Raw genomic sequence first — 27,434 nt, forward strand, 5'->3', positions numbered from 1 at the left:
ATACTTGGGATTTTTTCATTAAGTGACTTCTTTTCTTCTGCAGGGAAAATTATTTCACCATAATCAAAAGTGATTAGCTGTTCTACTTAGGGTTTTGAATAGTTTTGATTATCATGAAGTTTACTGGACACTGAAGGGGGCAAATCTGAAGTGGTCTACCTTTGAAAAACAGCTTTTAAATGTTAAGATGAATATTGTCAGCCACATCAGATGTGTTAGAATGATTTCTGCTGGATGATTTACTTTCATTTTCTCCTTCCCCCCTCCCCCCCCCCCCCCCCCCCCCCCCAATTTTAAACTTTTTTCATTTCTAGGAGGCAATTTTTAATTTTGGATTTTTTGTTTTATTTTTTTTTATACTTTTAGGGGACACCCACACAATAAAAGAGATCATTTTGGTAAGAAATCACAACCTTATGTAGAGAACTAAATAATGAAGTAACTGAATGTGGGATTTTGGAATTTTTTGTGTCTCTCCCAGAATTCAACTTTGCTATGTTCTTTATAATCAGATTGCATAAATTATTATGCAAAATTATCTCTATTTATTCTCTTTGCTCTAAAGCCACAGTTGTTTGTTATTTAGTTGCTTGAAAACACTTGCAGTTCTGGTAGAAATCTTATCCTCGTATCCTTGACGATAAAGGTAGAGCTGTTATTTAGTTTAAATTTAATTGTATGAACAGGATAGCTATGTGAAAAATAGTGGTTGTGTTCTTTTAAATGTTTCCCCCTCCTTTATTATTGGTCATACCTTCTCTGTTTCTATGTCTGAAAATTGCCAGTGAGACAGTGGTATAGCAGTATGAATACTAAAGTGTTTGTAGAATTTCCTAAGAGAGATTTTGGGGTTTGGTGGGTTTTTTTTGGTGTTGTTGTTTTTTTTTTAGCTGAAACTCGCAAGAGAAGTTTGGGTCAAGGTGGGTTTTGCACTGTGTAGAGTAGACTGAGGATCCATTAAAATGGTGTCATGCAGAGTTGGCTATAATTCCATTCAGTTATAATTTTGGAGAAGTTAAAAGTGAGTGACATATAAAATTTAAGTTACCGTAAGAAGTAGCTTAGGTATCATATGATCATAGGATAATTCAGGTTGGAAGGGTATCTCTTATTCAGAAGAAGCTGGGTGTTGAGATAAAGCCAGGTTGCTCAGGGGTTTGTCCAGTCCTATCTTGCAAAAGATCAAGGTTGGAGACTGCGTAAAGTCTCCAGGCAATCTGTTTACAGCTTCACTGTCCCCAAAGAATAAAAGTTTTTCCTTATATCTGTTCAGGACTTCTCTAATTTCTTATTATTCCTCTGGTCCTTCCACCTTTAATGTATTGAAAAGCTCCTTTTAGTCCCCCTTGAAACAATCTTTGTACTGAACATGTTCAGCTTCCTCAGCTTCTTCTCACAGGGCAAGTGCTCCAGTCCCAGACACCTTGGGGATCATCTGCCAAACTCATTCCAGTTTACCAGTTTCTTCCCTGAGCCCCTTCCTTTTGGTGAGCTTCAAATAGGACATGGAAGTAGCAAGTGCTAAATAGAGTTGGGGATAATCCATTCCATCTGTGTATCAGCCATGCTTCTATTAATACAATTCAGGATGGTGCTCACCAGGGCACACTGCTGGCTAACATTCATTTCTGTCCACCAGGACCTACATGGCCTTTTCAGCAGAGCTGATCTACTTCTTGTCAGACTCCAACCTTACCTGTTGCCAAGGTCTGAATTTGCCCTTGTTTAGTTTCATAAGATTTGTGTTGGCCCATTCCTCCGGACTGTTTTTTTTTCCCAAAAAGACACTATTTTTCATTCTGTTTCTCCAGAAGTAGTTAGTATGTCTGTTTTCCATGTCAAAACTGAGGCAGATACTAATGGAGGGACTTGCCTTACGTAATTCAAAAAGTTGCCACTAGGGTAGGCTAACAGGTCTTTTGAGCCCAGTCCAGGGCACCTGAAAACTAGCTAACACTGACATTTCACTAGAAGGTCAAAGGAGGTGATCCTGCTCCTCTACTCTGCTGTCATGAGACCTCCCTTGGAATCTTGTGTACAGTTTTGGTGTCCTCAACATAAAAAGGACATGGAACTGTTGCAACAAGTCCAGAGGAAGGCCATGAGGATGATCAGGGGCTGGAGCACCTCCCATATGAACACAGGCTGAGAAACTTGGGGGTGTTCAGCCTGGAGAAGAGAAGGCCTCATGGAGACCTCATAGCAGCCTTCCAATACCTGAAGGGGCCTATAAGGATGCTGGGGAGGCACTCTTCATTAGGGACTGTAGGGATAGGACAACGGGTAATGGGTTCAGACTTAAACAGGGTAAGTTTAGATTGCATATAAGGAAGATAATTCTTTACTGTAAGGGTTGTGAGGCACTGGAATGGGTTGTCCAGGGAAGTTGTGAATGCTCCATCCTGCAGTATTCAAGGCCAGGTTGAACAGAGCCTTGGGTGACATGGTTTAGTGTGAGGTGTCCCTGCCAGCGGCATGGGGGTTTGAACTTTATGATCTAAATGTCCTTTCCAACCCTAACTATTCTATGATTCTATATATAAACCACATGTTTCAATCATATTTTCTCCTGGAAAGTATTAAACCTATACATGTTAAATAAATTAATGATAAAAATTTTTCATCATGGTCTTGAAGGAAATTTTCTTTTCAAGAAATTGACCTTTTGCTGTTTTTTGAAGCCATTTGTTTTGACACTTACAGCAAATCGGTTAGTAGTACTTAAGAATAATTCAGCTTCACAATCACTCTAATGGAAATTTATTCGTATTAACTAACCTTGGAGAAATTCTTCCTGTTAGCTCTTGTGGAGGCTATCACAATGTTGGGTTTGAGGATTTAATTGACATTTCAGTCAATATATCTCAGATTATTTATACAGAATATTTTTTTTGGTACTTGTGTTTGTACTCATCCTGTGTTAGAACTATTGTTGGTTTTATTTTAGTTATTATTTCCTGGGGGAATGAACTTGCTCAGTACATGCTGAAAATTCTCAATCACTGATATCCAGTAATTTTTTCTTACATGTGAAATAAAATGCTTTGGAACTCCCTAGAATCTAACAGAAGCTCTTGCCTCTGCAGATGCTCATAATGACATTTTATTTAGGTACAGGAAATATCTAGAAATGACAGTAAAAACTGCTGACAGTTTTGACAGAAACCAAACTCTAAGTAGGAATAACCAGACCCTAATTAGAGACACAGAACATGATATGCCATAAGCATCAGAACTTCATTTTAAAGAAAGAGGATGTCAATATTTTTCAGGACTCATGCAGAAGGTTTCTGATGTATTTAATGGTTAAATTTCTGCGAAGAGAAAGATTTGTAATGAAATTTTTGAAAACAACACAATAAAAACCCCTGCCAGTCAGAAATGCTCACATAATTCCAGGATAAGTGTACTTAGTACAGATTGGTTTCTGTCAGTTTAAGTTTATATAAATCATTCTCAAATCATAGCACTATATGAGTTGATTTGTACAGGAGAAGATAGGAAACTTGTTTTAGAAATGCCTTTCATATTTTTTGCTGGTATTAATCCCAGTAACATTAAAGTGATATTTATTTCACTTGTTACCTACTAAGGACCTTAAAATCTAGGAAATTGTGTATACTGCAAAGAAAGTTACATTCCGGTGTAGAAAAACATTGTATCTTCCATATGTAAAAACATAAAGAAAATCTTCTTTTATTTAGGACTTTATTTTTTCTCAGGGTTATTAAGAATGGATCGTTGCTTGTTTAAAAGGAATAAAAATAAATTGATGGAAATAAATAAAAATGCAGACAGAAAAAAAAATCTGACTATGACTGACAGTCATAGTATCCCCAATAAAACCTGTATCTCAAAACCCCTTGAGCTGTTGCATAACCACTTGATGTGAAGCTGGGAATTACTGCCCTTAATGCAAGAGAAGATTTTAGAATATTCATATTCTAGTATTCATTATGGTGCCAAGAGCATCTCAATCTCATTTAGTGCCTCCTGCTTTCTTTTATTTCTTACTGTGTCAGTGGTGGACCTTAGAATACTGTAAATTCGGTCTGTTGACTTTAGTTTCAGGTACTTTCTTGGAATGTATTTTTCCCATCTCAGTAATCTCAGTGGTATCCAGAGAAGAAAGCAAATGGAACAACCTCATGTTCTCTACGGTATCTTCTTGTTGAGTGTCTGATCCTGCAGTAATAGTAGTATGCTGGAAATAAGGGAACATCCATTTTTGTTTCGAAGTATCCTCATTTGAAAAGTATCATGACTTTCATAGAATGAGTTAAAAAGAGTTTACTTTTTATATGCAGTATTCTTACATAATCTTTCTCTTAAAGAAAAAAAAATAAATTCAGAAACAGCCTAAATTCAATGCAGCTTCATCCTGTCATGGTTTAAACCAAGTCACACAGCTCGTTCACTCACTCCCCTTGTCGCTCCCCCAACTCCCAGAGAGTTAGGAAGGAGAATCCAAAGAATGTAGCCCCCACGGGTTGAGATAAGAACAGTTTAATAGCTAAGGCATAACATAAATCACTACTGCTACTACTACTACAAATAATAATGATAAAGCCAATAACAAGTGAAGAGAATACAACACCTCACCAGCCACCGACCCATAACTCACCCCACCCTCCCTGACCGAGCACCAACCAATACCTCCTCCACCCCCAGCCCTTCCGGGTTTCTCCCGGTTACATCCTGGGTATGACGTGCTATGGTATGGAATATGTCTTTGGCTAGCCTGGGTCAGGTGTCCTGTCTCTCCTTCCTCTCCTCCTCCCTGGCAGAGCATGAGGCTCAGAAAAGGCCTTGGACAAACCAAACATTTGAGCAGTAACTCAAAACATACTTGCTGTCAGCAACCATTCCCAGCCCGAAAGTCAAAACACAGCACTGCACCAGCTACCAAGACAGAGAAAAAATGACTGCTACTGCTCAAACCAGGACACATCCTTTAAGTTGTACTTTTGTAGAGCAGTGAAAGTAAAAGAAAAATTCTTCATAATATCTTAAGGGTTCTTTTTTTTTACTCTACACTCTTTGAAGTATCTGTTACGTGGAAAGGATCCCACGGTATATTACAGCACATTAAGATTGATATCTGAAGTAGAGAGCTTGCACTAATTTTTCATTTCAGACTCCTGATTCTGTGGACTGCTATGTGTGTGCTTTTTTCCAAGTAACTTCCCTAATGGTAGTCCTGCTTTCTGGGTTTGTTCTTCCTGTTTTCTGAAACCTGGATTCTAGTTCTGCTTACCAGGACCTCTTTGATTGGCTTCATAGTCTCAGGATATGAATGTGCCTTCTAACGTAGCTCTTTAATAGAGGTAAAGAAATTGCTGAAAACAGGTTTCTACAAGGCATATAGTGCCTTTCTTCAAGAAAGTCATGCTTTCTGGCATGAGTAGATAATTGGCAAATGCTGCAAAAAATACTGAGTTTCATTTATTGAATGGAGGAATAGCTTTTATGATTGAGTCCAGGAATCTAAATGTCCTTGATTTCTGGAAAATTTTGCAGACTTGAAAGGGTATTTTACCATCTCACAAACTTAAAAAAAAATAATAACTTTCTGAAAATTTAATTTTTAGTTTTGAGAGTATTCTTCAGAGTGACAGTGACACATGATCTTAGAGAGATTTTTCCAGTGTCAGCTGAGATTTTCTGGAAAAATAGAACATGTATCCAAGAAGATGTTTGTCGCAGTAGACAATTTGATTTGAGAGTATGGTATTTTTATAAGAAAAGGAAAATGTGGAAAGAATATTCAGAACATGTGTTATTCCAAATTTCTGATTCATATATGCACTTCCAAGTAAATGTGATTCTAATTTAAAGAATATAATTTTTTAAGACATTTCAACATATCAGTATTTTAAAAAACTGTTCAACAGAGATGTTGGTGAATATGTGTACAAATATCTGATGAGAAGGAGTGATAAAGACTGAGCAAGAGGGAGTAATGAAGATGAAGCCAGACTGTTCTCAGTGGTGCCCAATGAATGAATAAATGGTAATGGGCACATATTGAAATACGGGAAATCCCATTTAAACAGACGTAACTTTTTTGCTGTAAGTGTGATAGAGGAAAGGAATATGTTTCCTAAGAAAGCTGTGGGAGGCTGTATCCCTGTAGGGTTAGAAACTGAACATGGATCAGGCACCATTTTGAGCAACCTGCTGTGTTGACCCAGCTCTCAGCAGGTGGAGGTGGACTAGACAGTATGCAGAGGTGTCTTTCAACCTCAACCATTCTGCTTAATTATGAAGTGCTCAGATGTGGTGAGCAAAGAGCCATCTCAAAAGTTGATCTTATTTAGTTCTGTCAGCTGTTCTGTAAGGAATGTAAGAAGTATCCATCTGCCATTTCTGAAAATCAAATTGCCATACATTTAGACATGCCAATATATCTTTCTGCTATAGAAGATGCTCCTTTGTGAGCATTTCTCTGTACAGCATAATACCCTGCTGGGGAAAGACATTTACAGTAACCAAGGAAGCTATTTTGGATGTTAGTAACATTTTGGCTATTAAAAGAGAGCTCTTTCATTACTATCATTGTTTTGTGGTACAGAATTGTCTGAACTGCTCATTAAGGCTATACACATATAACACTTCGAAGAATACTTTTATATTTATTTTAATATCTGAGCATTTAGCTTAAGACATCTTGAAACTGTTGACTAACGCATCACCGGGGGAACGTGAGGTGTCCCTGCCCATGGCAGGGGGATTGGAACTAGATGATCTTAAGGTCCTTTCCAACCCTAACTATTCTATGATTCTAAGATTCTATGATTCTATGATTCTACGATTCTATTTTACTTGAGGCAAAGCTTTTGGTTTGCACTGGATGTCTACTTCATAGCCTAAAAGTTCAGTTACTGTCCTCTTGATGCTGACAGGACATAATGTTCTGCATGTGTATTTTTCTGTAAAGTGTAAGTGAATTTTGATTCAGGTTCTATAGTGAAGGAACTTTCTTCCTTCACAAAGAAATGTTTTCATCTCACTTAGGACTTGACCTTTCTTTAAAAGTATTATTTTTTAGCCTGTCCTGACCTTTTAGTTAAACTGCCAAAATAAAAGATGGTACAGTGTCATGTATAAATCATTCAACTTTGCCTTACTTTATAATAAAAATTCACTCTGTTTAGAGATAAACTTCATTTATTTGTTCTAAGAATTCAGAGCAGAATAAGGGAAGAATAGCTGTTATTAAATTTACTGCTTTGCATTGTGTTTTTCAAGTGATTAAGAGACAGTACTTGTCTCAGGGTGAAGCAAGAGTCAATGGCTCCCTGAGGGCTGGTGAGCTGGGGACCACAGGGGATCTGCATGAGGGCCACCAGTGCCAGCCACCGCAGCCAGTGCTGGTCCCACTGCCCTCAGCCAGAGTTAAGACAGGCCACGGGACAGCTGGAGGCAGACCCAGCCCCAGACACTAGGCACCCCTATGGGAACAAGGACAGGCCAAGGCCAGACAGGGACAATAGCCCAATGTCTGGGCAGGGTGGGGGACCAGCATGGCTGTGATGTCACCTGGGCAGGGAAGTTGGCTCCAAGCTAGGGGTCCCGGACTCATAGGCATGAGTGAGGGGAGGCTTAGGGGAGCTTGAGCAATGCTGTTTAGGCCTATTATTGCTCTCAGAGTCCCAACAGCCATTAAGAGTACTTACTTCAGGGGGTATCTATGTATCTTACTTAAGATACATAGAAACATAATTTACATTTGGTATACAAAACTTCAGATCTAAAGTTAGTTGTATTGTAATGCACATATACAATGCAATGTTTGACACAGAATTTTGTTATGGCTGAAGGGAATGCAGTTTATATGGAGTTAACAATTTATTGTTATTCCAGTTGAAGTTTTAACAGTATGGTAGTGTGATACAGTCTGGTAATATAGAAAAAGCCTCAATAATAATAATATACTTTTAAAAGTTAAGAACTGCCCTCATACTCTCCTCTGTTTTACTCTTATTTTAACCATTTTCACTGTACCCCTAGGGTGGGGATTATAATGAACTGATAGTATCCAATGGTCTGTGTTGGGGGATTTTGATATTCATGGGGGTGATGGGATGGGCTTCCTCTTCAGTACTGGAGTTCAGTTGTTTCTTTTATATGTTTTCTTAACACAGGCTGCTTCTTACTCATTTTTCTTTACTAAAATCTGAAATTGCACATTAGGCTCCCTCAGCCTCAGTAAGTATAAAGGCCACTGCTTGTTATGCAGTGACTATGTAGCTTTATCGGAACTTAAGTGTATGCAGTATTCTCAGAGCACAACAATACAAACAGGTTAGGAAATATTTATTTGACCACTACAAATTATCAAAACTAGTGAAAACAACCTCAGGCCAAGGCAAGCCTGCATAGGGTCAACACTAGTACTGTGGCCTTGTATTATTGGCAAAGTTACGTTTATTTGGTTACAGTCTTCAGAAATTCTGTAGTGTTTTCTGTTAATTTTGCTAGACATGAGTAAATGATACAAGAGATGTGCTTAAGTATTAGACTTGCATCCTTTCCTCTGCAATGATCATATGCAGATTGATACTAAATTAAACTGACAAGATACCTTTTCTGCAAACTTGTCTGCCATTTACTTAGTAAAATGGACAACCTTTCTAGGAACTTCATGTTATTTCTAACAAGTACAGATCTGTTTAAAAACAAAGAAAAAATAATTAGTTCCTAAAGTAATTTTCCCTGTGGTGAAGATTAACACACTGAATAAATCTTATGACTCTTCAATTACTTTAGTAATCTTTAGTAATAACTTTGTATGAAATAGCTCCATGATGCCTAACATTATATTTAAATAGAAAATTCAGGCATTTAGTCTGCTTAGGGCAACAATTAGATATCTGACCTAGATACTCAAGATCAATGTTACAAAGATTTTCTTTTGATATGAAGAGTAAATGAAAGGCAATTATTACTTATTTTATCATTCATTATTTTTCCACACATCTAAACTTCATTAAAAAAAAAAAGTGGAAGATTATAACTCATAGCAATATGTAGTTCCGGATTTAGCAAGTGTTGTTCTTTCTGGAATTGTATATTTGATTTATGCATGCTAGTTTACTTGCTTATAGCACTGAATGTATATTAGACAACTAATATTACTATCCCGCAGGCAGTAAAAGGAAAGTGTGAATGTCATTCTGTTGATAAGAAATGAGAGCACTACAATATAATGGTGTCTAGACAGCTTTTAGTGTCTTTGCTATTTGGATAAATCCAAGGATCGTTGCCTTTTGAACTAGAAACTTGTTTTGAACAACATTTTTCAGTCATGCATTTCTTTAAATTCACAGCTTTATTTCCTTCCTGAATATCTGGAAACTGAAAATTCGTTTGGTCAGAAGAATGTCTTCTGTCAGCCATTTATACTGACTTTAGATTCTCAAATGTGAATATGCATTTCGGATTCTTTCTTTTCTATTACTTTCTTCAAAATCAACAGAAACAAAAGTGTAATTTGAACTTAAGAGCATGTAAAATTACTAGAAATTTATAAAGAAGAAAATAGAGATCTGTGAAAATATCGAGTCTGGAATGACATCTAGGAAAATATGTTAGATAAGATGCTGTACCTACACTGACTTGAAAATTCTTTTAGGAGATCCAGAATGCATTTTTCTAATTAGGTTTGTAACTATATTGGAAAGTCTTGCAGGCAGCAGATATTTAATGGCAGAGAACATCAAAGTGAAAAGTTAATTAAGTTATTCTATTAGAAAAAAATACAAACAACCCAGAGCTTCTTAATGGGATTCACTGGTGACTGCAAAGTTAGTTAACTCTGGGAAGGTTTTTAAGTAAGGATAGCAAATACGTCTTGACTGAAAGTCCTTCAGCATCTGAAAGAATGAAGATTGAATATAGTTATTGCTCTTTCTTGCAGTTCTATATATAATTGTAGCCATTTCTTTTATTCTTTAATGAAATATGCATTTTATTTTTATTTAAAACTGTAAACACTTCTTTCTCTGTTACCCGTTGCAAAAGGATAGAATAGCTTACTTCATATTACTGAGATATACAGGAAAAATCCCAGACCGACCTCATTAGCACTAGACTGTAGTAAGTCCTGTCTAGGGTCATCTCCATTAACCTTTAGCTTTTTTTGGGAAGTCTGGTTGGATCATATATGTCACAAGGACTAATGAAGTCCTGCATCTTGAATTCATCCTGAATAAACAAGATAGATAGTGAACATTCCTACTTACTCTCACATATTGAACTCTGTTTCTTAGGAATTAGTCAGCAAAACTAATTCTAATGAATTAGAGTAACTGCGAACAGTAGCCTTAAATGCCATATATTTGCCATTTCATAGAAATGTATAATTTGCCAGTATTCATCTGTTCTTCCACTACTGAAGTTAAAATATGTAAATTTAGAGGAGAGTCATAAATGGGCTGTACTCTTCCTAGAGTCCAATAGGAAGTGAAGTACTGCAGGTTTAGATCCTGGTACAATGTACCAGTTCTGTTCAATGTATTTATCAGTGATCTTGGATCAGTGACAGAGTGCAGTCTCATTGGATTTGCAGATGACATCAAGATGTCAGTCAAAAATCAATTTAATCAAGGACAGGGTTCCCATCCACTATAACACAGACAAGCTGGTAGAATGGGCCGATGGGAATCTTATGCAACTCAAACTGGGCAAATGTAAAGCCCTGTACCTGGGTAGGAAGAACCCCTGGCAACAGAACTGGCTGATAGCAAGGAGCTCCAATGACAAGACCTTCTGGATTGTGGGAGACAGCAAGCTGAGTGTGAGCTAGCAGCGTGCCTTCACAGCAGAGAGCAAAGCATGATGAGTTATAGTAACAGGAATGTAGCCATAAGATGAAAAAGAAGGATTATTGCCTTTTCCTAAACACTCTTGTGATCTGTTCCATGGCTGGAACAGTGAATCGTGTCTGGGGCCTATGACAGGAAAGGTAAGTTTGCTGCTGCAATTTCAGTGGAAGGCCACCAGGATGGTTGAGGGGCTGGAACACTTGCTGTTTGTGGAAAGGCTGAGAGAGCTGGGCTTTTTCAACCTGGAGAAGAGAGTAAAGCTAATAGCAGCTTCCAAATGCCTGCAAGGGCGTCATGAAAAGACAGCCAAGCTTTTCATGGTGAAGTATGGTGTGAGGATGAGAGACAAATGGCAAAATTTGAAACAGTCAGATCTGTGAGGGAAGTCTTACATTTGAGCAAATTTCTCAGGCAGATCATGCAGTCTCCATTCTAGGAGATTTTCTTCAGACCTGACTGGATAAAGCCCCTGAGCAACCAGTCTGAACTCATGGCTGACTCTCCTTTAGGTTGTTGTGACAACAGGAGGCCTCCTGAAGTCCATTTTGCCCTGAAGTGTTCTATGGATAAAAATTATTTTAATCCCAGTGTTACACAAATGAAAATCGTGCTACAGACTGCTTTCTTTTAATGAGTTTAACTCCCAGGCAGCAACGTATTACTAAACAGCAGAGAAATAAATGGTATTAGAATGTTTGTTTGTTCATCAGTTGTCTCTAAAAGAAAAGAAAATTTAGAAAAAAATTAAAAGCTTTTGCAAAATACTTCTTTATGAATCATCTTTACTGTTAGGGTGCTGCGGTACTCGAATGGGTTGCCCAGGGAGGTTGTGAATGCTCCATCCCTGGCAGTGTTCAAGACCAGGTTGGACAGAGACTTGGGTGGCATGGTTTAGTGGGAGGTGTCCCTGCACATGGCAGGGGGGTTGGGACTAGGTGATCTTAAGGTCCTTTCCAATCCTAACTATTCTATGATTCTATGATTTCAACTGAGTCAAGTTTTACTGGCTGTGCTTTCAGTCTGTGGAATTACAATATTTGACTTGTTATAACTGAAGTTATAGTAGCATACTTCATGTCAAAGCTTTATTTAAAAATTGCCTTGTGCTAGAAGTAGTTTTATACAATCTAGTTGATCTTTAATGTCTGAAAGTGTGGTAATTTTGTAATTCCACACTCTCACTTTAATTTAGTGAATGAATTGATTTTTCTTAAAAATTTATTTGTTTAATCCTGCTAAAACATTATTTTGTCATATCTTAAAGAATGACAGCTAAATATTAGTAGCTAATTATGTTAACTGTTAGAAAACCCAATCTTAAATCATGTGTTAATGTGTGTTGACCAATTGCTAACACATTATCTTGTAGAAGCTTGTGGAACTGCAAGAGGAAAACAATTCCAGTTTAATAGGATACAAGTGCCACATCTAAAATCTGCATCTTAATCTGTGATTGAACACAATATTTTAACATAGTACAGAGCTCAAGATTCTAAAATGAAAGCATGAAAATCAGGTGGTCTTGTCTGAAATGAATTGATTTTGTTAAGAAAACAATTTATTTCTAAGCTGCACAGAGATTCAAATTAAGATATATAACAAGAATTGCATTTGACTGATTCTGTTTTCCAACACATGAATTACCATGACTACTTTTTTTTCAGGAGACCAGTTTGTAAAAGTTGTTAAATTTTAATTTAATATTGGCACATTACTTACATGAATACATTTCAAGTATCTGTCCTGATTAGAGAGGGAAAATGCATTTGTTTAGTATTTCCTGTTTTAAAGGGAAGCTTTTCCAAGTCATAGGCTTATAAAAGGGAAGAAAAAGTAATTTTCAGTGAAAGCATTTTCATTGTATTAGATGCCAACTTTTTTCCTCAGGTACTTTGCTGATGAATGCTTCTGCAGAGTGGGCAAATGTATTCATTATCTCCCTACGTTATTTTATTCCCTTAGGGAGTACTTGTAAAAAGTTAGTCATTAGATTAATTTAAGTAAGAACTTCCACTAGGAGTTTATCTGGGGTAAATTTCCTTTGCTGTCATGTTTACAACAAGAACCCTGTGTATACTTGTAGCATATTGCATATGCAAAGTGTGTGCATCTAGCACAGATTCATAGTCTATTTTTGAAGCTTTGTCTCAGGCAAATGTCAAAGGCTCTTGTCTCTTTACTGAAAATGATCCTGGAATCAGGAGCAACATCCACTCCTTTTATAAATAGAAAGGCTTATGGGTCTTCCATATGTTTGTGTTATCCAAAGATTTAGCACTTGCAACACTTTTGAGTAGTAGTTCATTCAGACTAGTTTTCTGAACTGAATTGCTCTGTAGATCATTAGCTTTAACTCCTTCAACTTATACATATTTGTGATTTTTTTTTGTGTAAATACGGCTTCAAATCTTTAATCATGTAAGCAGTATAATTTGACACATCAAAGTCCTCGGTTTAAATGATTTTAATCTCTTCTCCAGCCACAGGGACTCACTTAGAGAAATGACTGTGCAGCCTAGTAGGTTTCAGTCTGGGATCTGGTCAAGATCTGTTCTTGTGAACCCATGCCGAAAGCAACAATTATCCTTTCTTGATTCCATATCCTTATTGCTTCCTCCCGTGGTGCAGCCTGGCAGTTCTTTAAACCTCAGATTTTCTTAGTTGCTGATTTTGAATTCAAAGTGATGACCTACCTACCTCTGGGTTGACTTCAGCTGGCTGAAAATTGGTTTAAGTTTTATCCAAAAAGCAGAAATCAGTCTTCCTTTCTTCCTTTTTGCACTATTTTTCATGGTGAGTTTGTGCTTCTTTTTTCTATTTTATCTTTTGAACTGCAATATGCAGGGAAAATAACATGTGGGAGTTGTTTTGTGTCATATAGGAAATTGTAATTTTTAAAATAGTCTCTTTGAAAAATTGAAATATCACATTTGACTGGAGGTAGCTGAATTTAAGAGTATGTTACATTGCCCGTACAACATAGGTGTTTCAATTGATCTAAGCCAGTTTTCATAGAATACTAAGACACCAAAGTTCATGCTTTTACAGATTACAAATGATATTTAGGCAAACATGAATGTATGTGTTCTATGCAGTAAGTGATACTTACCAGATTGTTTATCCATAACCTTAATTTTGTCTTAAAATCTTCCATGCAAATCGCACCACACTGTTTACCTTTAACTGACCTGCATGGTCATTTTTCTGTGGTGTAAGTGTATATGGAAGCCTAACAAGTCAGGTGTTTTGCTTGAAAGTTGCCTGTGTATCAAAGTTGTACAGTTGTTTTCAATGTATAGGCTTTGAAGCTTTAAGAAAGCATAGTGTTCCTTGCCTTTGTCCTTTGAGATGAACTTCCTCCTAAATTGCTTTCAATTAAAGTGCTGTGCCTCTTTAAAGCAGTAGGGTATAACACGCCATTTGACTGAGATTCTGAATTTAGTTTCGCTTTGAGCTTGATACTGGGAGCAAGGGACTGCCTGTTCTTGTATACTTGCTTGCATGGTAAAAAAGTGTCCACACAGATCTCGTGTCAATAGTAGTGGTTATGTAACATGCAATAAATTTTCTTTGTTTTAATCAGCATTATCTTGTTCCAGAATATCTCTAGACTATGCACTTTTATTGTCTGTTTTAATCTTAATAACAGTCTTTCAAACTTTATTGTATCCTGAATCACAACTAACCCTGTCTTTCGATATTATTCACTGTTGTGGCAATTTTTTTCTTTTATTCTGAAATAAAGGCTGAAACATGTCTAGGTCTATTTTAGTTACTTATAGTACTCTCATCATAGGACAGTAAGCAGGTTTTGGTTCAGTCTCTGATGCATAAAACTGGAATCTTACTGGTAGTTCTAAGTGCATTTAATTTTGTAGGGGGAACCACCAGTGTATGATTTAGAGGTGCTGTAGTGCAGAACAGGTATTAAGACATGAAATGTACGATAGCAAAAATAATATGTACCCACAACAGCCTTATTAGTTGTCTGCATAATGTTTAAGTATTCTGTTACGGTAGTATTTTTTTTAGTAGTATTGCAAAAAGAAATATTTTCATCCTAAAATATCTGCAGTAAACAAAAGAGACTTTATTAGCAAGGCTATTTTTGGCATTAGGATCTGTTTTGTTTATTTATACAGAACACTTGGTAATTCTGTCAAGGGATTTGAGATACCTTGTGTATGAAAGGTGGTATATTCTACTCAGTTCCTCTGGGAGTCGTACTTCCATTTTCTAGTGTATAAGTTCTTCTAGCAGTGCAAAAACTCTTGTTTCTGTCCTGTCATCACCCACTACTCTTAAAAGGACAAATCTCAAAGTCTGTATGAGAGGTCAGTAAAAAGTGTGGAATATTATTGTTAGAATGACTGTTCAAGAGCCCCATAATCATTATTATGGAATAACTGTCCCATATTTTTAAAATACTAGTATAACATAGATCAGTTCATGCCATATTAATTTTGTTTATGCTAATTTATTATGATTTTTATTATGTATTGCCCAGTCATTTATTCATTCAAGTCAAGATGGCATTGCTACTGTGTTACATATTCTAAAGGCTCACAGGTGAGAGGCTTGGGTTGCAAACATTTGTAGCCAAATTGGGGAAATAGGGAAAGATGAAAAAGTTAATAAATCTTAAAAATTTCCAGATGGGTTATACGTTTGAGTTACTAGACAAGTCAGGAATGTTTTTAACTCTTCAAACATCCTGTGAGTGGGTTTTTTGAGTAACTTAATATGGCCTATTGCAGGAATCAGAACGAAAAGAGAATTACAGCTTTTATCCAGTTTTATAGAATTATGCTTAGATGTTTTGTTTATACATGTACATTTTACTATCCATGCACCCTTATCCTTGTATCAAGTCTAAATGAGCTTTTAGAGCCCTATGAAGCTTTGATTAAGAGAATCAAATGTATGAACATATTTGTCAGCCCTATTAGCAGTTGGTGTATGGAAGCTTAGCCTGCTACCTAGGTTACTATATAATGCTGCTGTTTCACTGCTTGATAGGGTGGTTTTCACTTTTTTACATGTCCCTTTTAATGATATAGGTGTATATTTTACTCTATCCATGTTGGTTTCAGGACTGAATTTTCAGGGGTGGAAATTATGTGCTGTCACACTGACTGGTACAAGAGTTTATTCTATGAAGTTATTAAGGGCATTTAAAACTGATTGTGCAATATCACTATAATTGCAAGATGTTCACTAGCATTAAAGAATTTCTGATTACTTCAATTTTTTAAATAAAGCATATTGACTTTCTTCTTTTCATGTCAGTTGTCATTACTGTGTTAAACAGAGGGAAGTATGATCTCTTAGGTTGATCAGGAAAACAAAATTCTAAAGAAAAAGTTAGCATCCAGTGCTACTGTGTGTCCCACAGGTTCTTCCACTTTGATCAAAACTGCCTCCACTGGTGAGTTAGAGGAGCGTTTTGCCGCCACTACTGGTGCTATTACTGTTGCTAGCACATCTGCTGATGTTGCTGTATCCAGTGCAGTGACCATCTATAGACAACCTTCTGAAGAACAGCAAGTGCAAGCTATGAATATAAGAAAATCAGTTCCAGAGTCGGCCACTTCCAAAGAAGCACTCTTCCTTCATCAAGCAAATTTACAAAGCACAAGAAGACGACCAAGAAATGCTGAGCAGATAGAAAGAACTAAAGAACTTGCAGTTGTTACACATAGAGGTATTGGATATTATTTTACTTGTGCCCATGTAGTTATGGAAAAGTATTTGTATAAACAAAAAAGTGAAAGGTCAGGTATCCATTCACGAAATGTAATTCAACCAAATGGGAAAGGGCTTAAATCCGCTTAAAATTGAGTTTTAATGGGCAGCCAGATGGAAAAATGAAATTAATAATAATATTGTCATAGTAATTTGAATTCATTTGATTTATAAAAAGTCAAAAGGGAAAGATAAGGAATTTTCTTTTGATGCCACTTAATATATATATTTTACTGTCAAGCTCAGTGTAAATTAGATCTGATAAAAGTTTGGAAAATAGAGATTACAATATTAATCTATTCTGCATATGTGTTTAGTCATAATCAGTTATGGTCTAAAAGATGTGTTTTGTAAATGGCTGCTTTACTCTAAATTAATCAGTGATGCAGTTGTAGTCATCTCCCTTAAACCGTAAGAAAAATTTTGGCTTTTTAAAACATCTGTATATTTTTATTCCATCAATCACACATGGAATCAGTGAATGAAACAAAGTTTAGAAAACTAGGGAATTCAATTGTAAGTATTAAAGTAGTAAAGCTAAAAATTTGATGTGTTTCTGTATTCAGGTGATTTTAATCCACATGCTAAAATACTGAGAGTGACCAACATTTGGAGTATAAACAAATTATTATTTATTGTATTAAAAGGAAAATATTAAAAGGTAAGATTCATGAGACTGAGAAACAGCAATGCTAGAATGTCTTCATTTAACTGACATAGACATTCAGAAGCAATTTGCAAGTGGTAAGTTTTTACACATACGCAAGTTCAGGGAAGGAGCAGTTTGATTTTGCAGGCTAATGTTGAATACTACTTATTATGTATTTTTAACTTATTGTGTGCTACTCCATTGTTTCATGTTAATCTATTGTGCATGAAGAATTTCTAAACACAAATGAAGAGGAACATCTTTTATAGCATTAGCAGTTTGTAGAAGACTCATATGGTTGATATTTTGTAAAGACAGCTGGGTTAGATAGTTACCTAGTGAAACTTACTTGAAAAATACTTTAGCTTCATTTACTAACACTTACTGAAAAAAACCTAGAGCTGCAGTTCTGCAGAATTTTAAAATACGTAATTAAAGTAGAATAACTGAAAAACAAGCTTCGAATTTGGTTTATATATGAAACATATAATTGAACAACTCTTTATGTTTCATTTGTATTAATTTTAGTCCAGTATTTTTTTATGGTTATCAACTGTTAAAAATTAATAGTTTGGTTTTTACTGAGTTTGTGGCTCAACATTCACTTTGGAAGATCTTTGGTCAAGGGAGTATCTGAGGGCCTGTATTCTCGTCTAATTTTAATACGTGACAGCATACTAATTTGGCAATTAAAATTGACAGTAATTTTGATATACATACAGTTTCTTCCATCTCCTGTTTGTAATCATTCACACTACAATGACCTCTCCTCTATTTTGTGACTGTCCTTTTCTCTGATGTATCCTTTAATGTAGGATATAGGTAAGGCATATACTTCTGAACTGCGTCGTTTAACATAATAAAGCTTCCATTATGGGAAAAAAAAATAGGAAAAAGAGACTAAGATACTTCTAAAATAATATTATGGTGCTTATTTGTCACGTATTAAAGTAGTACCACAGATAATAAAAGGTGCCACATCCCATATACAGATTAAATCAGTCTTGTACTGGAGAAGAAAGCCCATGCCTAGTCCTGTGTGCACATTATTCTCTCATGCCACATTTAAAGTCTTGATTTTGCTAGAATTCTTTATAGAAAATCATTGAAACTTTTTGTATTAAGTATCATATACACTGAACAGTATACTTAAGCATATTACTAAAGTGGCTATTCATATACTGAATAAAAAAAATTACTATTTTTGCTTGGCTATCAACAATACTTGATAATATAATAGCCATGAAAACATAACAAATGACCCTCATTAAATAACCTGAAATGGTCTTCTATAAAATATTCCTCATTACAATGGCACAGATATATTTTGAATAAATGTTTGTGAATGTGAAACTATTATTAACTGACTAAGAAATTTCCATTATGGGAAGATATTCTCTAGGTGTTTCTGTGGAGTTTTCTGTGTTTTGTTGAAGTATTTTAGCCTCTTTGACAATTAAATATACACAAAAGTATAAAAACTAGTTGTCTTGCCCTGCATATTAAATTACTATGGAACTATATATAAGAGCTACCAAAGAAGTTTATGAAAATTCCTTTTTTAATTCTTTCACTGTTTAAAAAATATATATACACGTATATAAAGATTAGTTTTTACTTTGGAAATATATTTTTTCTTGCGCTCTTGATCATAATTTAAGAATTATGCTGCCAAATCTACACAAATGAATACTTGAAAAGACCAAATTTAATATACCAAGTATAATTTACTGAAGCTTACTATATTATATATGTGTATATTTAAAATGGTCAAAATGTACTGTCCATTTAGTCTTCACTGTAGGCTTTTTTCAACATGTTGATAGTGAGATCAGAATTGTGCTGGTTTATGATACATTAGCACTGATGCAAAACAGTAACTACAGAATAGTACTTTTGGCTTCCATAGCATTATTCCGTGAATAAGATCTTTCAGAATGAGTAAACACTAACAATACTGTTTTGTTTCCTAAACTGGTATTTTTTTGAAATATATGTGTGAAAGAGATGTGAGAACTAGAGGTTTCTATCTGGCTAAAATGAAACTGCTAGATGAAGTTAATCTACCCCACTTACTATCTGGACTTCAACAATAATTGCAAGTTGTGTCAAAGGCTAGCTGAAGGTGTTATGACTATTTATGAGAGGAAAAAGGAACCTAGATACATTTGGTGAAATACTTCCCTTAGAGTTAGGGAAGTGCAAGCATCATTTTATAAGGCCGTAGTAAGATCTCGTGAGGAATACTGTACATGAGTATAGTTCTTCCATCAAAAGAATTCAGAGTGAAACATATGAATATAAGAACTGTAATGGTTTTACATTGTTCTGATCATTTAATCTTACAAAAGGAAATGTAAGATGGGATGAAAGGATAAATGTTTCAGGAAGTGAACACTAGTATCTTGAGAATTTAGGTAAGGGCAAATGAGTTTATAGTATATAAATAAATATGTTAGGAGGAAGAACCAGAAGAGTTCTTGTAATGATGAAGCCTTCTGGTAGAAGAAGAGAGTGGATCAAGGGTTAAAAGCTTACTTTCAAGATGAAGCTTGATAGCCTAATGAAAAACATATTTAGATATGATATCTGGAAGAGAAACAGCATCTTTTAGGTCCTGAGTTCTAATGAAACCAAGCACTCAAAAAGTGTATCCTGTTCCTTTATTCGGAAGTAGGTGGGGAAAGGAAGTGGATTGAAACTCAAGAATCTCCTATCAAATTACTGGACTTATGTTCTTCATTGTAGTGAACCTGCACTTCTGCCCCAGAAATAATAAATAAGGATTAACTCATATTACGTAAGAAAAACTCAGTATAAACAATTTACAGAAGGCATTCTTTTTCCTTTTTCAAGTATGAGCCATAAAGTTTGGCTATATCCTTTTATTCAGCAATCATAACCAGTGCAGGCAATTGAAGTGGTTTACTTTTTTACATGCAAAATTAAGAAATAAACTATTGACCTTTTTTCCCAACATTTTGAATGTTTGCAAAAACTGTTTACAGTATTGGCAGGTATATAACTACCTGCACCAAGAAAATCACAAAGAGGAAAAAAAAACCTATGTGCACCAAGATAGTCACAAAAGGAAAAAAAAAATCCTATATGTACCAAGAAACTCACATAGAAGAAAAGATTTTTTTTTTTTATGTCATTGATTTTACTATGTCATTAAGGAGTCCTGCATTCTAAAACGATACTCCCCCCAAATTTCTGAAGTAAGATCTCAGTAATAGATACAAATGAATACAGTGATGTAACAAGACTAACAGTACAGTTCATAGTTCTTAATTAAAATATTGAAATATCAGTCTGAAACAGAGATATCAAGGATGGAGAAAAAAAATTGCTTAGCAAACTCAAACTCAAATAATACAATGAAATCCTAATGGATGACACTAGTCATCATTTAGCGGTTCCAAAAGTAACTCACTGCTTTCCTTAGGGTTTTATATCCCATTTATTTTGAAGACAAGTCTAGGGTCCAACACATTTCACTACTCTGAACTTCTGTTCTCGTTTGAAAAAGCAAAAATGTCACTAAGCATTTGTGAATTTTTAACCATATCTACTTGGTTCTAGAATTAATGTATAGATACAGGTTTTGATTATTTTACTTGAGATTCGTTTTCAAAGCATACTTCGTTTTAAGGATAGTCCATTCCCTTTTTCTCTCTGTTTCAGCTCTATTTTTTTTATTACATTCTTATAAAGCCTTTATTATTTTCCTACACTTTCTCTTTTATTCTTTAAGAACACTTATCTGTGACTTACCTATCACAACTTACAGTATGCTTTTTGATCTGACTTTATGTAGTATCATAGTATTAACCAGGAAAAATCAGAGAAAAAAACCCCTACATTATGCATAGTTACTGGGTGCTCCACACTGAACCAGTATTTCTTCTTGCTGTATATTACAGGAGAACTTATGATGGTAGGAGGCAAGAAGATTTCTTTGAATACTTTTAAGATCTGTTATGATTAATTAAATCAGATGCTTATGAAACTTTCAAAAACAAATGGATTTAAGAGAAACTCAGTGATGGATCAAGCACTGCCTTGGAATAATTCAATGTACATGTTTTAAGGATTTGTTAGAAAATATATATATATATATTTTTTTTTTTGAGTTTCACTTAGAAACAGGAAGAGGAAAGGAGGAGCAGGGAAGGAGAGGTTTTCTGAAGAGCTGTTAAAAATGTTTGTTGTGTGAATTGGGACTGACCTAAGGAAGTAAAATATTTTTAATAATTTTATTGAAAATAATGTAAAGTAGGACCTTTACACATACTTTTTTTTTGTAATTACATAGCACAGTAGCACTTAAACTTCCCTTATGTGTCTCACCAATGCTTTTTTATCTGAGCTAAGAACTCAGTAAGAAATTTTCAACTTCATATTAAATTATACATAGCTTATACTGTTCACTGAAAACTGTCATAGGTTTTTATCTATGGATAAAAAATTAACCTGAAAAGTTTCACAATTAAAATGGAAATGCAACATATTAAAATAAAATCATAATATATTAAATTTTAATATAAAGGTGAAATTCACACGTTAGGTTAGAATCATATGCCTATGGCATGTTTCATTGAAGTATAAATTATGTTCATTGAGCTATCAGAGCATTTAATTTTATGGAGAGAATTTTGCATTCATTCTCATTTCCATTTTTTTCCATTCTGAATAGACTTTTAGACTGTGGGGTAACACTAAAATAGAACTTGCCAGCAAAACTACGATACCTGAAAATAAAAAGTCTAATTTTATCTCTGTAATCTATCATAATGAGCAGTAACTTTGTTTAAACATCTCTACTTTTAGCAAGGAGACACTAAGTATTTTTCACTTTTTTTGTCTTGCTATTTATTGTCCACCACATAATGTTTAAAACAGTGTAGGATCAAGAAACAAGTATTTACCATGTGTTGTATTAATGCTGTATGCTAGTGGAGTAATTAGTAATACAGTACAGTAATTCAGGGCAGTAATGCAGTGGCTGCAGTAATCTTAAGTCTTCTACACAATCTGCTTTGGCTAGGGCACTTTAGAGGAAGGGACAAGGGAGAGGTGAATAGTGAAAGGGAAAGGTGGATCAGGTCATATAAAAAAGTAAAAAATAAAATAACATGAAAATTGGATGGTTCACTACTTTATAGTCTTGATTATTCATCTTCTAAATGGTTCTTCATATTTAAGAAATAAGCTGCGCGGTTCATGCTTTACTACAAAAATGATGAAAATTCATCTCCTCTCACACCAATTTTCAAGGTGCACCAAGGTTGTAGAAGATAGTGTTGCATCAGTCAATGTGTAGGATCACAGTAAAGTTTATTTGGGTAATGGCTAGGTTTAGAAGTTTTTAATGTAAATTTCTGTACCCTTAAGAGCCTTAGGTGCTAAATGGGTTGCTGTATCTTCCTCAGCACCACTACCCCATTTGTGTAATCTCTTCAAGTGGTTAACCCTAAAATATCTGGATATCTAGTACTTGTGTTGTCTGAGTCTGGAAATTTTGGATAAATACTTGCATCACATGCATAATGAACATAAAGTACACATAAAGAAGGATGGAATAGACCTGTACATGTGTAGTAAGTTCAGTGTATTCAGGCTGTGGCTGTGCTGTGCATGTAGATAACTCTTAGGGGAAATGCAATGAATTAGACTTAAGCCCAAGATGAACTGGAAGTATCATTCATGATTTCTTTGGTATCTGCACATGAGCACCAAATGTCAAAAGTCCAGACTATATAGGACTCCTGTTTCTGTCATTAGAAATTGGAGCTGCTGCAGGTAAAATCTGTACACATTTAGGTACAGTCAGATAAGCAATCTACTGCCTTTTTTCACATGATACTGTATTCCTGAAGATGTTATTTAAGGACAGCTGTATGCAAAATCTCTAAATAATGGCATTAACATTATGATATTTTTCTCCATTTACATTAGCTGAGTTGTAGGGAATATAAGAAAGATTCAGGAGATGGGAAGGGCTTTTTCAGTGTTTGAACTACTTTGAGCTATACCCAAGGAAAGAAGTTTATAAGGTCAGAAAAGGCCCAAGATTCCATATTTAATACTCCGTATAGTTACTGGTAGAAACATGACTTGAGTGCCTGTTCTGTGTAGAAATGTGGTGGTTTAGTCATCAGCATTTTAAATACATTCTATACTTGGTTTAGTAGTTTATAAAATGCAGATAAGACAAGCTGGACAATTTCTTTACATAAATGCTGTTGCATAACTAAAACAAAGACATGAATTTTTGGGATGCCAGTGTTTAGAAAGATATCCCTTGCTTGGCTATATAGCTTGATGCTGCAATATTTTAGAAGCAGATTTCCCATCTTGAAATTTATCATATCTTAACTATTTATCTTGAGAGAAATGGGCATATCAAAGTTTAAACTTATTTTGTGAAAAAGCAGAAATCTAAGCCAGATGAGTTGAGACCTTAAAGTGTCTATTTTAATTTGGGGACTAGCATAATGTGTGTAACTGCACTGTTTGCTGACATTAATCTGTCCTCTGAGACTTCTGAAGAGTGATACCCAGTTTCACTACTTAACTGTCGTGTGTATGCTATAACTGCTACTCTTCTCCTCACTGCTTTCTACATTGGCATGTGCAAAACAATGCCTAGTTTTTAGAGAATTAAAGAATGTATTTATTGTGTCCTGGGTATGCCATTTTTGGTGGGGCTATTTTTATGTATGTGCATGCATATGAGCCTGACACATAGTTTAGCGATGGCATGTTTGGACCAAGGACATTTCTATTTCTAGTGCTTCACAGTGTATTCAGAAACTACCACTCAATAAATCAACATACAAAACCCCAGCTGAAAGTAAAATTCTTCTCTTGTAGTGTAAGGATTCTTTAGAGATCTTGAGTTGCTTGCTTTCTCAGTGGTATTTAATAGCCTTGACAAAGTGATGCAAATAGTTACAAAAATCTTTGTCTTACATGTGTTCAACAAGACACTCTTGTAACTATTTTCATTCAAACTTAGATCTTGTGAGCTCTCTTTCTTGTGTTCATAAACTGTGTTTTTTGAGGATGAAAAGAAACAAAGAACCCAAACCAGTCTCCATTCTTTAATATGTTGTTATGATGATTTCTGAAAATAAAGGACAAACCTCTCCCTAATGTATTTAAATGCATCCCAGCACCTAAGATCATGTATTCAAGCTCATTCCCATTTTACTTAGTGGTTGGAAGAGTAGCTAGGTCTATCTTGTGATTCAGTAGGAGTTATTTTATAATGATGCACAGAGAAGGCCAAAAGAAGCTTATAGCTATACTCCTACATTCATATTTATATCAAAATAGCATCTTAGAAATCTCACACAATTGACAAGAGGGCATTACTGCTATTCCAATATAGCCGTGCTGTGTGAAGGTACAGTTTTTGTGTCCAGGACTTCCACAAAGGATAGAATTGTTTATGCAATACTATTAATGGAGACTGGGGGTGATTTCTGGTATTAAGGGTTAAAAAAAAGATAAAAAATATTATTCTGTGGCAACAGATGTGTTGTGCTTCTGCAAATATTTCCCAGAACCGTTAGCAGCATTTATAGGTTACATTATAACGATACACAAGGAAATTTACATTTGATAGTTTAATGGTTGAGATAAAAAGCCTTTATGCATTTAGAAGAAAGTATGTCTCTTCCATCAGAAGTGTAAAAATATTTATTATCACATCCCGTACTGATCCTATAAATTGTATTTCTTAGTTGTATGCTGTTTTCTTCTGAATCTTGTTCAGCTCTCGTGTGTGATAATGATTAATTTTAATTATATAAAAGATCAGTAGTATTTTGCTGTGTTGGTATTTATGTCTCATGTAAGGGTTTAATTGATTATTAATTGATTTTTATACAACAAGTTAACAGGTGCTGAAAAAACCTGTGATCATATACTGTCTATCTTCTTGTATTAATTCCCTGAAAAGTAGTTCTTTTAATCTTCACTGTCTTCATCACCATTATTTGCTTGTAGCCGACACAAGACATCTTCTGTATAGATTTTAAATGCATCTAATCTAAAAAGTCTCTTAAGAATAATGTACTTAAAATTAAAATTTACATAGTTATGTATGGTTCACTGCTCACTGGAAAAATATAATTGAGAAAAAATGCACATACTTTAATGACTGAAAGAAAAAGCTTTTTTTTTTTTTTTTTCTGCTGTTTTTCCTTTATCCTCTGTTGCCTTTTGATATCTGGAAGTTTTGAGTTTGTTCTTTCCATTAGTAATTTTCTTTCCAAAATAAATTAAGGCCACATGGTTTGCTGTTTGACTGGATTAACTGCCTTTATCATAAAGCCATAAAGATATCATAAAGACTTTTACAGAAATAGTTCAGCTGTGGGCTTAGGAGTGAAGTGGGAGCCAACTACCTTTCATATCACACTTTTCAAATATGATTTTCAAGCTAGAAAGAGGACCACCTGCAGAACCAACAGCAGAACAGTATACTGTATTTTATTTTTTGTATCTAAATCTCTGTAGTTAAACCAGAAAATTAGTCTGGTATGCTTAATTTAATAATGCAATATATTTCCTATTATCAAAATATTTCTGTTTTGCTTATGTGATCTAAACACAGATAATAAAATGTCAGTATTTCATGGATAAAATTATTCTTCCATATTAATACTAAGAACATAGCTAAGTTAGAATTGAAAATTAATGGATGTACCTTCAGAATTGGGAGATAAACCTGTAGATCTTGAGAATGTGTTATTCTTAGAATGATTTTTTCGTCTGCTAGAATATTGCTTTTTTTTTCATTTGTTGCCCCTATTTTGTCTTTTCCCCTAATGTAATACTGAATTTAATGTAGATTTTAAAATCTTAAGTAACAAGCAAAATATATTGGCAAGAAATATGTTGGCATTTCCACAGCTGATTAAACCTTCTCAGAATGTATGTGAGTTAATGTATGTCCTGTATTTCTTGGGTGCTTAGGAAATGAAGATCTGAGCATATATATTGGATTTCATTGTGCTTTCAATAGCATGTAGTGGATGACTCTTCCTTTTAAATTCTCTGTCACTGAAAAGAATAATAGATATAAATTTCTCAGAAAATCAGCTTCTTTAAAAAAAAGTTATAGTACCTATTTTTAAAAGGTTGCTCACTTTTTAGTTGAAAGATATGATAGTGTTCTGTAGGATTTTTATTTTTAATATTTTTTTATAGGTGAGGCATAAACACTACTGTTTCTTTACACAGAAAGCACACCAGATAAGAGTCAGCCATTCAGCAGTTTTACAGCAGACACATGTATGATTCTTTACATTTTTCAGGTTCCAAAAATGTGGAACACAGCCAAGTAACGCATGAAAACAAACACTTTTGGCCTCTTTATTTATTTTTTATTTTTTTTTTAAACTTGTTCATGCAGGAGAAAAAAATGATGTTACAAGTTTTACTTCTTTTGTTAAGCTTACAAATTGCTCTCAATGCTTCTTTTTGCTTTCTGCAAAAGGTCCACACTGTGAACTTGTTAGATAGTTGGTACTCTAATTGGTATGTACATCCGTGATAAAATTTGTCAAATGAAATGAAATATTTTAGAATGTATTGCCTGATAAATGTTTTGTTTTTTTTTTTGTTGTTTTTTTTTTTGACTAGTGAAAAAGGCCATAGATTTTAAATCTAGAGGATTTAAATTGTTTCCAGGGAAAGACAACAGCAACAAGTTTTCTATCTGTGAGTGTACTCCTTTTTTGTTACTTTTTTTCTAGTGCAAGAGTGAAGTTTGTGCTGTCTGTGTTGTTTGTGTGTTTTCAAAATTGTTTATATATTTCTAATGATATAACTAACTTAAAACTCTCCAATCTGCATGGTGAATTCTTAAATATGGTTCTACTCTAAAAGCAGGCTTTCTATAAATCTGGCATTTCACACTTAATTTGCAGTATTTGCAAATAAATATTCAGGCTCCAGGTGCCTGCTGAAATCTTAGCTGTGAACGTGAGATTGAAAATTAGTACTAGCAGCAAAAGGCTATACAAACCAAAGCCTACCTTTATTTGTAAATGTTCAACCACAGCTTTTGAAAAAGACACAAGTCAATTTTCTGATTTTTTTTTTCCTTCATTAACTTTGACATTTTGAACTGATTAACAAGCTCTAGGTTTAAAAATTCTGGAGATGCTTAGTGCCTTCGACTTCAATTACAG

The 27,434-nt window shown here is 34.8% G+C and overlaps 1 protein-coding gene across 3 annotated transcripts in view; it reads left to right on the forward strand.

Moving 5' to 3' along the window:
* Nucleotides 1-27,434, forward strand: part of CSMD3 (CUB and Sushi multiple domains 3) — a 604,683-nt gene that overhangs the window by 220,652 nt on the left and 356,597 nt on the right. Inside the window, exons 7-8 of one of the 3 annotated variants that reach the window (XM_005150930.4) lie at nt 16,225-16,533; nt 26,884-26,961. The exons of 1 other annotated variant lie outside the window; for it this stretch is intronic. In XM_005150930.4, coding sequence (XP_005150987.2) covers nt 16,225-16,533; nt 26,884-26,961 — 387 coding nt within the window. The remainder of the gene's footprint in view (nt 1-16,224; nt 16,534-26,883; nt 26,962-27,434) is intronic. One more of the 3 variants, XM_005150931.4, reaches the window with a different exon arrangement.

Source organism: Melopsittacus undulatus, chromosome 1 (genome assembly GCF_012275295.1).
Source record: "Melopsittacus undulatus isolate bMelUnd1 chromosome 1, bMelUnd1.mat.Z, whole genome shotgun sequence".
In the NCBI taxonomy this organism is placed as follows: Eukaryota; Metazoa; Chordata; class Aves; order Psittaciformes; family Psittaculidae; genus Melopsittacus; species Melopsittacus undulatus.